Source organism: Zonotrichia leucophrys, chromosome 28 (assembly GCF_028769735.1).
Source record: "Zonotrichia leucophrys gambelii isolate GWCS_2022_RI chromosome 28, RI_Zleu_2.0, whole genome shotgun sequence".
NCBI lineage: Eukaryota > Metazoa > Chordata > Aves > Passeriformes > Passerellidae > Zonotrichia > Zonotrichia leucophrys.
In genome coordinates this window covers 4,541,145-4,555,388 of record NC_088197.1, presented here as the reverse complement: position 1 = coordinate 4,555,388, position 14,244 = coordinate 4,541,145, and the positions used below count along the sequence as shown (strand labels likewise).

At 51.6% G+C, this 14,244-nt stretch overlaps 1 protein-coding gene across 1 annotated transcript in view; it reads right to left on the bottom strand.

The window, feature by feature from the left end:
• Window positions 1-14,244, bottom strand: part of PTPRS (protein tyrosine phosphatase receptor type S) — a 117,702-nt gene that overhangs the window by 83,059 nt on the left and 20,399 nt on the right. The window contains exon 2 of the mRNA XM_064734076.1: window positions 12,444-12,611. Within this exon, the coding sequence (XP_064590146.1) occupies window positions 12,444-12,611 (168 nt within the window). The remainder of the gene's footprint in view (window positions 1-12,443; window positions 12,612-14,244) is intronic.

Here is a 14,244-nt window from a genome sequence, read left to right as displayed (position 1 = left end):
TGCTGCTCTAGTAGAACTCCATCTCCCTTTTCCACAATTTCTCCAGCTGGAGAACGAGCCCAAGGTGCTCCACAAAATAGTTGTGCTTTGAATTTCTGTCTAGGAAGGTGGGATTGGGGTCTAGGAAGGTGGGATTGGGGCGCAGGGTTTTTTTGCTGCTCCTAGGATTTGTCTCCTTCACCAAGGATTTGTCTCCTATTGCTCCCAGAGTTTTCCTGCTGCTCCCAGGGTTTCTTTTCTGCTCCAGGGATCAGATTTACACACAGCTGCTGTTCTTCTCTACCTGTACATGGAGACCCCTGCCCTGAACTGGGGACAACCAGAGGAGCAGCTCTGTCGCCTCAGTGGACAGGGAGATAAAATGAGGAGCAGGAAGGATGGGAGAACCAGTGGGAATGAGAAGACACCAGCAGGGAAAATGGCCCAGAGTGGGATTCCTGGGGCTGATTCCTTGGCCAGGAGTTGGACTTTGCTGCTCCTCGTGGGCCCTTTCCAAGTGAGGAGAACTGGGGCAGGCTGGAGAGGAGGGAGGCGCTGAGAGCGAGGAAGTGAGGGTTGGATGGAGGAGAAAGCGCAGAGCAGATGAAAACAGGAGAGAGCAGCCAGATTTGAGACAGATGGAGAGTGGGGAGCAGGGATGGGCTCTTGGGAATGGGTCTGTGCTCCACAGCAGCAGCGTGGGGGAGATGCACACAGGCTACAGGAACACAGCTCCAGAATTCACATTTTCCTTCAGGACAAGTGGGAAAACTCCAGAATTCTCCAGGATTCACATTTTCCTTCAGGACAACCAGAATCCACATTTTCCTTCAGGACAAGTGAGAAAGCTCCAGAATTCACATTTTCCTTTAGGACAAGTGAGAAAGCTCCAGAATTCAGATTTTCCTTCAGGACAACCAGAATTCCCATTTTCTTTCAGGACAAGTGAGAAAGCTCCAGAATTCTCCAGAATTCACATTTTCCTTCAGAAAGCTCCAGAATTCACATTTTCCTTCAGGACAACCAGAATTCACATTTTCTTTCAGGACAACCAGAATTCACATTTTCTTTCAGGACAAGTGAGAAAGCTCCAGAATTCTCCAGAATTCACATTTTCCTTCAGGACAAGTGAGAAAGCTCCAGAATTCACATTTTCCTTCAGGACAACCAGAATTCACATTTTCCTTCAGGACAAATGAGAAAGCTTCAGAATTCTCATTTTCCTTCAGGACAAGTGAGAAAGCTCCAGAATTCTCCAGAATTCACATTTTCCTTCAGGACAAGTGAGGGAGAAGCACTGGGGAGGAGTGTCTATGGATGCACTCCACAGGACTGAGGACACCCCTTGGAGAGCTCCTGCAGACACTCAGGATCTCACAAAATCCAGGGTTTTACTGACAGGTTTTGCACTTTTTTTCTTTCCGAGGGCTGTTTCTCGGTGCCTCGCAAATAAAATTAAAACGAGGGTTTTCTGACAGAACAAACAAACAGGGAGTGAATTATATTCCATTTCCCCGTCAATAACTTCTCCCCAACCCAGTCTTATCATCATAAAAAGTCCATTAGGCAGTAATTGGGGAGGGCAGGGCTGGCCCAGGGAACAGGAGCATGCCTGCTCCCCAACTGGCCTTTTCTGGGAAGGCAGACAGGATAATTATAGGCTTCAGATGGAGACTTCCTCTGACTGTCAGCAGCTCTTGGCTCTCTTCAGGGAGATGGCACTGGCAAGGTTGGGCAGAGGAGGGTAAAAAAAGACTGAGGATGGTTTATTTTAGAAGTGAAATGCTTGCACCTGGCTATTCCCCTGCTGCTGAGCCACCAAAGCCCTCACCTGCCTCGGAAAAGCTGGGTTACCACAGGATGCTGTTCCCCTGTGGGCAGGGGGAATGTCACTTGGAGGATTCCTTTCCACCCCTCTCCTTTCTGCAAGGCTCAGAGGAGGAAGGAAGGATGGCACAGGAGTTAACATACACAGAAAATGGTGAGGAAGATGTTTGGAGGATTCCTTTCCACCCCTCTCCTTTCTGCAAGGCTCAGAGGAGGAAGGACAGCAGTGAAGGATGGCACAGGAGTTACCACACACAGAAAATGGTGAGGAAGATGTTTGGAGGATTCCTTTCCATCCCTCTCCTTTCTGCAAGGCTCAGAGGAGGAAGGAAGGATGGCACAGGAGTTAACACACACAGAAAATGGTGAGGAAGATGTTTGGAGGATTCCTTTCCACCCCTCTCCTTTCTGCAAGGCCCCAGAGGAGGAAGGACAGCAGTGAAGGATGGCACAGGAGTTACCACACACAGAAAATGGTGAGGAAGATGAAGAATTGATTCAGTACACCTTTACTACACAAATCCAACAGCCCCAACCCCTGTGCCAGCTCCCCTGGTGGAGGCAGCACATGCCAGGCTGTTCTCCCTTGAGGATGGTGATTTGGGGATCTGGCACACCCACACAAGCTCCTGCCTGCAGTGCCCTGGGATCCAGACCTTTGGGAGCCTGCAGCACTGAGGCAGGAGGAGGCTGAGGCTACCAAAAATCTGCTCCTAATTCTGACATCCAAGGTGAGAAAAACCACCTTATCCTGCCTGCTGGAGGGGAAGCATAATCCATGCTCCTGGTCTGTTTAAATGCTGGTTTTCAGGGATGGGCTGCTCCTTATCACCTGGGAGCAGCAGCTGGGATGAATTCATCCTGCTCTGGCAGGATTCCTCCAGGCTGCACATCCCATGCATGGAAAGGATCCACCTCTCTCCATGGCAAACAGGATGAGCCCCAGCTCCAGGGAGTGGCACCTTGATACAGCCCAGGAGAACACAAATCCTCCAGCTGGATTTATGCAAAGGGGCAGGGCACGTGTGGTGCTACACACAGGGGATGCAAACTGCTGGGTGGGACAGGACAGGGAGTTGTGTGGCCACTCCACAAAGCTCCTCCTCCCCTGCCTCAGTTTCCCCACCTGCCTTCCCTCACCCATCCCACTGGGAGCACAGCAGGTGCCCCAGCTGCTGATCTCTGCTCCCACCAAGCAAGGAGTGACCAGGTGGGGATGCAGCTGGAGCTCTGGCCAGGATCCTCCTCCACCTGCTGGAACTACCAGGAGAAAGCTGCAGGTGCTGGTGAGCAGCAGGAGCTGAGGGAGATGAGCACTGCTGAAATGGAGGATGGCAGCCTGGGATTCACAGAATTCACAGAATCACCGGGTTGGGAGAGACCCTAAAGATCATCGAGTCCAACCCAGCCCCAACACCTCAATTAAACCCAGCGCCACATCCAGGCTTTGTTAAACACTCCCAGGGATGGGGACTCCACCACCTCCCTGGTCCCTGGGAATTCCCAAAATTCCCCCAGATTCACAGAATTCACAGAATCACTGGGTTGGGAGAGACCCTAAAGATCATTGAGTCCAACCCAGCCCAGATCGACCTCAGTATTGATGGGTACTGACAGCAGAGCCGGGCAAGGGATCTGCCTCTGGATTTACAGATTCACAGAATGACCAGGTTGGAAGAGACCTTAAAGATCATGGAGTCCAACCCAGCCCCAACACCTCAATTAAACCCAGTGCCACATCCAGGCTTTGTTAAACACACCCAGGGATGGGGACTCCACCACCTCCCTGGTCCCTGGGAATTCCCAAAATTCCCCCAAATTCACAGAATTCACAGAATGACCAGGTTGGAAGAGACCCTAGAGGTCATAAATCCAACCCAGCCCCAGCACCTCAATTAAACCCTGGCACCCAGTGCCACATCCAGGCTTTGTTAAACACACCCAGGGATGGTGACTGAACCTCCTCCCCAGGCAGAACATTCCAGAACTTTATCACTCTTTCTGCAGAAAACTTTTTCCCGATATCCAACCTAAATTTCCCCTGATGAGGAAGCTCCAGCAAGCACAGGAGCGTGGCCAGCCAGGACCCTGGGGGTACCCTCTATCAGCATCTCATCCCAGATCTGTCCACACGTCCCATAACGAGGCATAACAACCCAGGGCAGAGCCAGAGACCCCAGGAGCTGTCCTGGCAGCTTAATGAGGGCCCCTTGTCCATCAATGACAGCAATCCCAGGCTGTTAGCAAGCAGCAGCTCTGCCCTTGCCATATCGCTCAGACAGCTTCTCCTCCAGCCAGGTCATTGGTATTGGCACCCTGATTCACCACCCACCTAGAAAAGAGCCAGCTGGAAAGGATTTGGCTCTTTGCTCAACCTCCACTGCTCTGTTTGAGTCACTAAAGGACCAGAGTCCACAGAACATGGAAAAACATGTCAAGGGATGGCTCGTCCTGCAGCCCTTCCAGGCACCAAGGAAAAGATCCCTCTCCCTTTCATTGCCTCAAGGGGCAGCTACTGGAATTAATCACAATTAGTAGTTCCACAATTAAAAGCAGTGTATCATAGCACTCACAGAGAAAAAAACCCACAAACGCCCTCAAAAGCAAGCAGATCCTCCCTGAACAGACAGATAAAGGGAAATGAGAGCTGCAGGATCTTCCTGGCTCCCTGGGAGATCACTGGAGCCAGTCTCAAGGTGATCTTTAAGAGCTGAACTGAAAAAACAACCTCACACCATCTTTTCACAAATTCATCCAAACAAATCAAAGTCCAGGCTAAAGATTTGTAAGATCTGTCAGCACTCCTAGCAGCATGCTCGGACTAATTTATAAATAAATCCATGGATTCCAACGGAGGTGAGGGAGGATGAGGACACAGTCAAATTAATTTGACTTTATTAATTAAAAAAACCACCAAGTTTCATCACCCCACCACTCTTTAGAGGTTGCGTGAGAGTGGGGGGAGCTACGCTCATTAATTATGCAGAAAATGCAAAACTATCATCCTCTGAATGAGTTTAAAATAAGGAGAAACCCTTTCAGAATGGGGAGAAATTACTCCCCAAGGCAGCTGAAATTTCTCTTGCAACTTCAAAGGACAATAAATTATTCAAATCACTCGCGCCACTCGCACGCTCTCTCACTCTCTCCCCTTCTCAATTTTATGCTCCTGAGTCAATTAAAGATTTGGAGGACTCGGAGAAACTTTGTAGAATGCTAAACCAGTTGCAGCTCCTTCTATTTATTATTTCTTTTCCCCCTTCTTTAAAGCTTTGCTTTTCCTCTCGGCCTCAAAAGGAAACAGAAACGACTTTGTGCGCCGCGGATGAAACGAGCGGCGCTGGTTCCACCCCGCCCGTGGAAACGTTTCATGTCTGCACCCACCAGGGTGGGACAGGGCTCTGTGAGCACGATTCTGGGAAAACAGGTCAGCCCAGAGTCCCTCCTGTCAACGCCTTAAATCATTCATCCCAATCTCCCCTCTCAAAGCCAGAGCAGCAGACATCCAAAATGCGTTTGTGCTGCTCTCTCCTCGGGTCTGTGGTCGCTGCTGCATCCCAAAGGTCTCTCTGTCCCTGGGGTCTGCTGCTAAACCCCACAGGGGCTGCAGGAGGAGAGCCCAGGCTGCTGGAACCAAATCTGGGGCTCATCAGAGACCCCCAAACTGCTCAGGGGCTGCTGGAACCAAACCTGGGGCTCATCAGGAACTGCAGGAGGAGAGCCCAGGATGCTGGAACCTAATCTGGGGCTCATCAGAGCTCCACAGAAATGCTCAGGGGCTGCTGGAACCAAATCTGGGGCTCATCAGAGACCCCCAAACTGCTCAGGAGCTGCTGGAACCAAACCTGGGGCTCATCAGAGACCCACAGGGATGCTCATGAAATGCAGGAGGAGAGTCCAGGCTGCAGGAATCAAATCTGGGGCTCATCAGAGCTCCACAGAAATGCTCAGGGGCTGCTGGAACCAAACCTGAGGCTCATCAGAGACCCCCAAACTGCTCAGGGGCTGCTGGAACCAAACCTGAGGCTCATCAGAGCCCCCCAAACTGCTCAGGGGCTGCTGGAACCAAACCTGGGGCTCATCAGAGACCCCCAAACTGCTCAGGGGCTGCTGGAACCAAACCTGAGGCTCATCAGAGACCCCCAAACTGCTCAGGGGCTGCTGGAACCAAACCTGGGGCTCATCACACTGAACAAGCAAGGGAAGCCCTTGCTCCAAAAAGCCAATGGAGGCAAGGCAAAGGAGCGTTGGGAAGGTGCAGTCACAGAGTGAGGATGCTCCCCTCTCCCTGGCCAGCAGCCTGTACCCTGGTTAGCTCCCTGCACACAGCAGATGGTGTAAAACGTGACTGTTTTCGTGAACTTTAACAATCCCCCAAAAAATTAAAGGCAGCTGCAGCGCGCAGAACATCACAGCTTTCTAAGGTGGGGACTGGGACCAATTATGCTGCAAGAGAACATCCTTGGCTGGAGGGGAAGAGTGGCAGGGAGTAAATAAAAGTGTTCTTGGGAGATTGTGTCTCACAGGCCAGCTCGAGCCCAGATTCCATCCCACGCACGCAGGAATGACATTCCTCTGGTCGGGCGTCCTTGAAAAACACTCTGCCTGCCTTCTAAGAATAATACTGGGCTTGCCAGGCCACAAAAGGGAGGAATCCCTCACAGATTCCCTTCAGTGACCCAGGAGATTTGTGCTGAACTGGTCTTGAGAAGACAGAAGCACAGAGACAGAGGAAAAGCCAACGTGAGGCTTGATCTGGAATGATCCCGTCCTTCCTGGCAAGGGCAAGAAGTGCTGGTGTGAAAAGGACATTAAGAAAGAAGCCTTGGCTTCTTGGCAAAGCCTGACACAGAGGAACAGCCCCAGTTTTGCCATCCAGGTATGAAGACAGACATTTCCCCCATCCCACTCCTCTGCAGGTGACATTTTCGCACAAGCCACTTGTTTACACAACAAACAGATGCTCTTTTCCCCTAACTTAACCATCTAATGAAGCTGAGCAGAAAGAGCCTCTGGCTGGGAAAAGATCCTTCAGCAGGAGACACCCATGGCTGGGTCCCAAACACCGTGGCTGCTGCTGTCCCCAGGTGCTCCTCAGCAGAGATTAATCTAATGAGCATTCCCAGCGTGGGGCACAGCTGAGACCTGGCAAGTGACAGCCCCCTCTGCCCCCAAGGAAGCTCTTTCAACACATGATTGATTTCCTCTCTGGATCCTACAGGAGACACAAACTTTCCAATTTGAGTTATCTTGAAAAAAAAAAAAAAGGAAAGATTCATCACTTGATCCAGTCAGGCAAGGTTTAATTTAATCAGGCACTTAAACAAGGTGACACAGAAGCTTAATTCAGTGTCCTTGAGTGAGACAACAACCAGCCCAGAACCCTCAGCAAGATCACAGCTGGCACATGGAGAAGGCAGCAATGGGAAGGGAAAAGGGAAGGGCAGTGCACACAAGGACAGGGAGATGTTCCCTGCCTGCAGAGGCAACCGGTGCACGAGGAGCAGGAGCAGCAGGTGGATCTGGGCAGGGGAGCAGGGATCTCTGCCTGTCCAGGATTCACTGCTGTCTCCTCTCTCAGACCCCACTCACTGCAGGGACAATGTGCAACTCCAAGGGAAAACTCCACCGCGCTCCAAACGACCACAAAACCTCCTGTATGCTCCCACCTTAAATTCATAAATTCTGCTCCTCCTCCAGCCCATCACTGTGGGAACCCAGAACATCCCTCTGGCTGTTCTGGACTGCCCAAACCCCTGCCAGGGGGCTCAGAGACCCTGGCACAGAGCCCAAAACACCTGTGGGTTTGATTATGACCCCTGGAGCAAATTACCAACCTTAGATGAAGATCTGCAGGCCACAACAGTTTAAATAGAATATTAGTGAAGTTATCACCGGGTGGAAAAGTAGATTTTGGGGTTTTGGTATGGGGGTTCAGGAGGCAAGATGGAGGGAACTGGGTGTGTCCAGACTTCTTCCTTCTGCTGTGATGGTGGCACTTTTGGATTGGTTTAGAGTAGAAGCTCACTGTCTAACATAGGTGATAGGTATTGGGAAGGAATTGTAAATATTGTACACGTAGTTTTTAGTATAAACACACAACACTGCCCTGGGGGCAGGCAGAGTGCCTGGACTGTCCTGCTGGATGGACCTCAACAGGGCAGGAAATAATTTTTTATAGATAAGATAAAATAAACAACCTTGAGACCGAGAAATGAAGAGCTCCAACTCATTCTTCAAGCGTCCGAAGAGCGCTTGGGAAGAGAGACTTTTAACAATCTTGGGGTCACAGCAACCCAAAAGACCCTGAGAAGCCACCAGCTCCTGCCCCTGGTGTCACAGAGCACAGCCCTTCCATGCCACACACCTTCAACAAGGCACCAGCTCCCAAAATACAGCCTGAACGTGGACCTGGAGGGGCTCCAGTGCCATCCCACCACAGCTTCTCCATCCCACCACAGCTTCTGCATCCCATCACAGCTTCTGCATCCCATCACAGCTTCTCCATCCCATCACAGCTTCTCCATCCCATCACAGCTTCTCCATCCCATCACAGCTTCTCCATCCCACCACAGCTTCTCCACCACCTCTGTGAGCCCCACGTGCTGCAGACCTGGCTGCTGCCTCTGCTGGATGCTCACAGAGCCCCCCTCACATGCACCTCCCATGAATTACTGCGCTCTGCAAATTAATGATGGAGCAAGGGCAATTAAAAGGGAAGAAAGCCAGGGTAATGCATCATAAAAGGGGCTTTATTCTTTTATTTTGTCAATTGCAATTTAGATTTAATTATTTATGGTAATACTTCAGAGTGTGCTGGTAAGGCTTCTATACGGTGATTTATAAAAGGAAGGAAATGTAAGTAATAAGTAATGTTCCCTGCCCTTAAATCTTTGCTGGGGTGGAGAGAGCCATGCACCAGCCTTCTGTGTATGCAAAGTGCCAATTAGCAAAGTGCTACTGTAAAACACAAAGGTTTAATCAATGAGAAAAATCCACTTGAAAACAGCGAGCATGCTGATTCCAGTCAGAAAAATGGCCACATTTCCTTGCACTAAATGGCTTTTTATGTGCAACTGAGGAGCACTTGGAGGGGGCACGTGGTTCCTTTGGGGGGCACAGGGGCCTGACCAGTGCCCTTGGCCAAAAGCAGCTGTGCCCTGCACATCTGGGCAGGAGCAGCTTCTGCCCAGCTGCTCAAGGGACAGACAAAATGAGAGGTTTTAGGGTGCTCAATCTGCACACACAGAAGGGGAGGTTTTAGGGTTCTCATTCTTATATACAATAAGGTTTAGGTGCCTCATCTGCACGCACAGAACGAGAGGTTTTAGGGTGCTCCTCATTCTGCACATCACAGAACAGAGTTTTAGGGTTCTCAGTTATTCTGCACATACAGAACAAGAAGTTTTAGGGTTCTCAGTTATTCTGTACACACAGAATAAAAGGTTTTAGGGTGCTCATTCTGCACACACAGAATGAGAGGTTTTAGGGTGCTCACTCATTCTGCACACACAGAACAAGAAGTTTTAGGATTCTCAGTTATTCTGCACACAGATTAGGAGGTTTTAGGATTCTCAGTTATTCTGCACACACAGAATAAAAGGTTTTGGGGTGCTCAGTTATTCTGCACACACAAAATAAAAAGTTTTAGGGTTCTCACCATGGAGGTTTTGTGGCTCTGGGTGTGTGAACAGGAAACAGCAAGGCTTGGTGCTGTGCCCGGGTCCATCAGCAATTTGGGAGCAATTCCTCTCCCCAGACTCATCTGTCTCTGCTGCCTGGTTCCTCTCAGCTCCAAGGGGCACATTTGGCTGTGCAGCTCCTGGGGATGCCTCCCTAATTCCCTGCAGCCATGCCAGTTCATGGTACTCACACAAACAGCAGAACTCCCAAGGAAAGGATCACACTTTCCATTGAATGGCTGAAAATAATAATGGAATCAGTAATTTCCAGTTCCATGGCTGCCTTTGAGCACATGGAAGAAACAAAGAAAATGTCCATGTTCAACCAAAGAGAAAAGAGAAAGAACATGCCTGTGTCACACCTTTCAATTATTGTTCTCTTCAGCTTCCCAAGGAGGAACAGCGGGCAGAAAGTAGCGTGGTGCTTTGGATTTTTAATTTAAATGGCAGTTTCCTTTAAATAGAATGCTCCTGCCACAGAAAGACTTAAATCACTGACTGAGATCAATTAGCTTGGGAGAGAAGGGAAGTATTTTAATGGTCCTTTGATTGCAGAGGCCACAGAGCTGCACTGGGAGAGAGGAGAGCCCCAGCTCAGCCCAGGCTCTGGGATCTGCTCCCTGCCAGGCTGGGAGGTGATGCCCTCCAAAATCCACAATCCCAGGGGTTTCCCATCTCTCTTCCCAGCACGGTGTGCCCGGGGGCTGCAGGGCCTGGGGTGAATCAGGGCAGAAATGGGGTCAGCACCGTGGCCAAATGGAAGCTGGCCAAGGGATTACAGGGATGTGACAGAGCCCGGGGCCATCTGATGGGAGGGGACATTGTCAGAGCAGGGACAGCTCCTCTCACAGGCTCTGCAGCCCTGACAGACAAAGCTGTTTGCTGCTTGCAGCTCAGCCTGGCTGCAATGGGATCACCCAGGAGCCCCTCCAAGGGCAGGAACCATCACCAGCTCGCTGCACACTCATCCTCAGCAGGCTGGGAGCTCCAGAGACAGCTGGCACCAGGCAGCATCCCCAGGGCACAGGGCAGGGAGGTGCTGGCATGCTGCAGGTCAAGAGCAGACACAACATCTGGCCCAACATCTGCACAGCAAGCAGGTAAGAGCAGCCAGCCCCATCCCAGCAAGCTGCAAAGTTCCTGCACGGACATCTGTGAGCAGCCAGAGGGAAAACAGCACCAAACCCTCCCAGTTCAGGATCCAAGGACACTGCAGAGCTACAAGAGAGGGAAACTCGGCTGCAAGCAGCAAGGTGTCTGCAGAGCAGAGACAGATTTCAGCAGGGCTCAGGCCACACCACGGGTGCATTCTGTGTGTGGCCAGCACCAACCCTTCCTGAGGGCACAATTCCCCCAAAAGGGCTCTGTAGCAGCCAGGCAGCACAAAGAATCTCCCAGCTCTGCTGGAATCCCTGAGCAAACCTCACCCCAAAGAGGAGGGACACACAAGATTGTTTGCTCCTTCCCAGGAAAATGAAAAGCACGAGAGAACTGAGGTCACTCAGCCATGGTTTGGAGAAGCCTTGATGCTGCCATGTCCCTGTCAGCACTGAGCACACAGGACCCCTGTGCACTCAAAATTCAAGTGGACCCCAATTTTCACAGGCACTCAGGTATCAATTGGGGATCTCCTTACACAGAGAGGCTGCAGAGCTGCAGAACACCTGAGCTCTCCATCCTGCAGAGCTGCAGTTTGCTTTGCAAACTGATTTTGCCAAGTGTTGTTATAGGAAACCAGTGGCAAGAACAAGACTCTGGAGCCCAGACTCCAGATTTCCACCGATTCCTCTCCTGACTGCACTGCACCAAGAGCCAGGAATGGAGATTCCCAGTTTCACAGCCAACAAAGCCACCCTGAGCCCACAGAGCAGCACCCACTGATTCTGGGTGCTCATAAAGACCCTGCATAGCATCAGCTCCATCACCAACATAGGATAAATCCCTGGATAAATCCTGGGGCAAAAGGCAATTCCCTGCCACACTCTGCAGTGCTGCTGCCACTCCACACAGCTCAGCTGAAGCTGTGGGTCACTTTTTGGACACCATTTGAGGTGCAGACTGATCACCCCACCATGAACCTCCCAGAGCCCAGCTCACTCACCAGACTCACAAAATGCAAAAAGAATAAAACACAGCATTATCTTCCTGCACGTGAGTGTTCCTCTCTGCAAAGAGGGATTAAGCATGAACCCAGCAAAACTCAGAGAGAGGCAAGGGCAGGCACATCCCCACTTGCCTGCTGCAGAGAGGATGGAAAGGACCCTTCCAAAAACATCTCCCAGCAACAAAAGGTCGCGGATCCATTCAATCCCCGTCATCCTAATAAACCCTGATAACCAAGTGATTACGTGAAAAGCTGTCAAGGGCTGCGCTGACCAGAGCAGCCCTCTCACCAGCTTCAAGCAGCTTTGCTGGGGAGGAAAAAAAACCTCATAATTCAATCAGCCTGGAAAAGTCTATTCCCCACTGATCCCAAGCGATCAGCCTTCATGTCAAAGGAACATTACACTCAAGTCGCTGAAGATTTTCACTTCTTTTTTTTCTTTTTTCCTTCCCCTTTTCATTTTTTAAAGCAGGAATTGAAAGGCAGCAAAGATAAAACCTGTGTTGGACTGGAACTGGTTCACTCAGGGGAAGGAGAAACATAAATGCTCTTTCTTGAAATGCTGTTTGGAATCCAGCCCCAGAAAGGAACGTGACAATGGTCACCAGTGAAAGGCAGGAGCAGGAGGGGACAAAATGGGTGAGATGGGGTTGGAAAAGGTGGGGGAAGGCTCTCAGGCAGCTTCCCCCCTTCTCTCCAGCTCTTGGGAACAACCTGGAACTCAAAGCAGGCTGTGAGGACGCAGCTGCCTGTGGGGCTGGGAAGGCACTGGTGGAGAGTTAAGGGTGCTGGAAAATGAAAAACTACTGAGAATGGTGAAGAAAGGAGCAGGGAACAGCAGAGTCACTCACTCTCAGCAAGGCAGTCCATCAGCAGCACGGAGAGGACGTTCACGAGGGACAGCAGCGAAGACATTCCAGGGCTGGGAAGGATCCTCATCCTCTGCGCAGGCCCTGGGCCCCGGCCGGGCAGGCTCCGGCTCAGCCTGGTCAGCGGCGTCTCCCCAGCCTGGTCAGCACCTGTGGGCACAAAGGGGCAGATCTGAGGGGCTGGGGACGGGCAGGGGGTGGGCAGGGCCTGAGTGGCCACGGCAGCGCACGGGCCTGCAGGGACATGGGCACCTTCCCTGGGGTGGCACTGAGGGGTGGCATTGAGGGGCAGCACTGAGGGGTGGCATTGAGGGGCGGCACTGAGCACCCACCCGGCTCCATGGGGTGAGCCTGGCTCCATCAGGGGCTCCAGCTCCATCAGGGGCTCCAGCTCCACAGGGTGACCCCAGCTCCATGATATGAGCCCAGCTCCATGGACAGAGCCCAGCTCCATGGACCAGCTCCATGGGGTGAGCCCAGCCCCACAGGTTAAGCCCAGCTCCATGGGCAGAGCCCAGCCCATGTTTAACCCATCAGGTTCAGCCCAGCTCTAACCCATCAGGACTTTAACCCATCAGGTTCTCTCCCTCCCCAGCAAAGGACCCAAGGACCCTCCGAAAGGGAGATTTTTCCACAAAAGCACAGGGCAAAGAAGCAAACCTAAAACCGATTTAATTCCAATATAAAACCTCACACATGAAAAACCCAGCAAGGAAAGCAACAAATCCCCCCCAAGAGAGATGCTCCTGCCCAGACAGGCTGTGCTCCCCCACCACAAGAGCCAGGAGTCATGGGGGTGTCCCAGAGCCCCTTTTGCACAGCAAACACACACTGGAAATGCTCCAGCAAGGCTGGGGCTGCAGCAGTCTGAGAACCCCTACCCACTCAGTGCCTCAGTTTCCCCACTTGCAGCACAGAGAGGAACTGTGTCACTGAGGAAGACAATGACAATACCTGTTCTTACCAAGTAAGAATACCTGGAGCAGGGTGTGCCATGGCTGATCCTGGTGGATCAAGCCCACACAGCCTCCATGGGAGGTGAGGGAGATTTTCTCCTGAGCAGTTCTGCCCTGGACGTGGCAGAACGCGGCAGCAGGGGCAGCTCCAGCTCAGCACCAGCCTGCTGCCCTCACCCTGCCAGCACATTTCCATGGAGACCACTGCTGCCTCCAAAGGGAGCTCCCTGCCCACAGCTTCACCCTGATCCCTGTGCAAAGCTGGAGCGGCATTAGGGCAGCTGTGTGTTCTCACCCACCACCTCAGCGCTGCGTGTCAGCACTGGGAAATGCTTCCCTCAGCCACACGGGTGGGACCTGCCCCAGAAGGGCTGAAAATAGAGTGGAGCTGCAGCCACAGCCTCCTCATGGCGTTGGCAGCTCAGAGGTTTCCATCAGGGATAATGGCCAGAGCTGGGCGAGCATCGCTCAGATCTGACGGATTCCTTCCCGCTATCGTTGCTCCAATTAGAAATCAAACCCAGGGTTTATCACCTTTTGGAGGAGAGCCAGGTAGGAGATACTGTGCAATGATCAAAGGCTTTGAGAGGGCTAAGGGGATAGTGAGGCTGTTGAAGCTTTCTGACACACATCAGGGCGGGAGAGCGTCGGGACAGGCAGTGTGAAGGGGCATTTTCATCTTTTTCTGTCCCATTAACTCTCCAAGGCTGAAGTGTGCAGAATTAAAAGAAAAGCCAGGATAAACAAGACGTCCCCATACGTACTCAGGCCTAAAGAACAACTTTTCAGAGAGAAGCTTTGCACTTTGAGGATTACAAAGCCTCTGC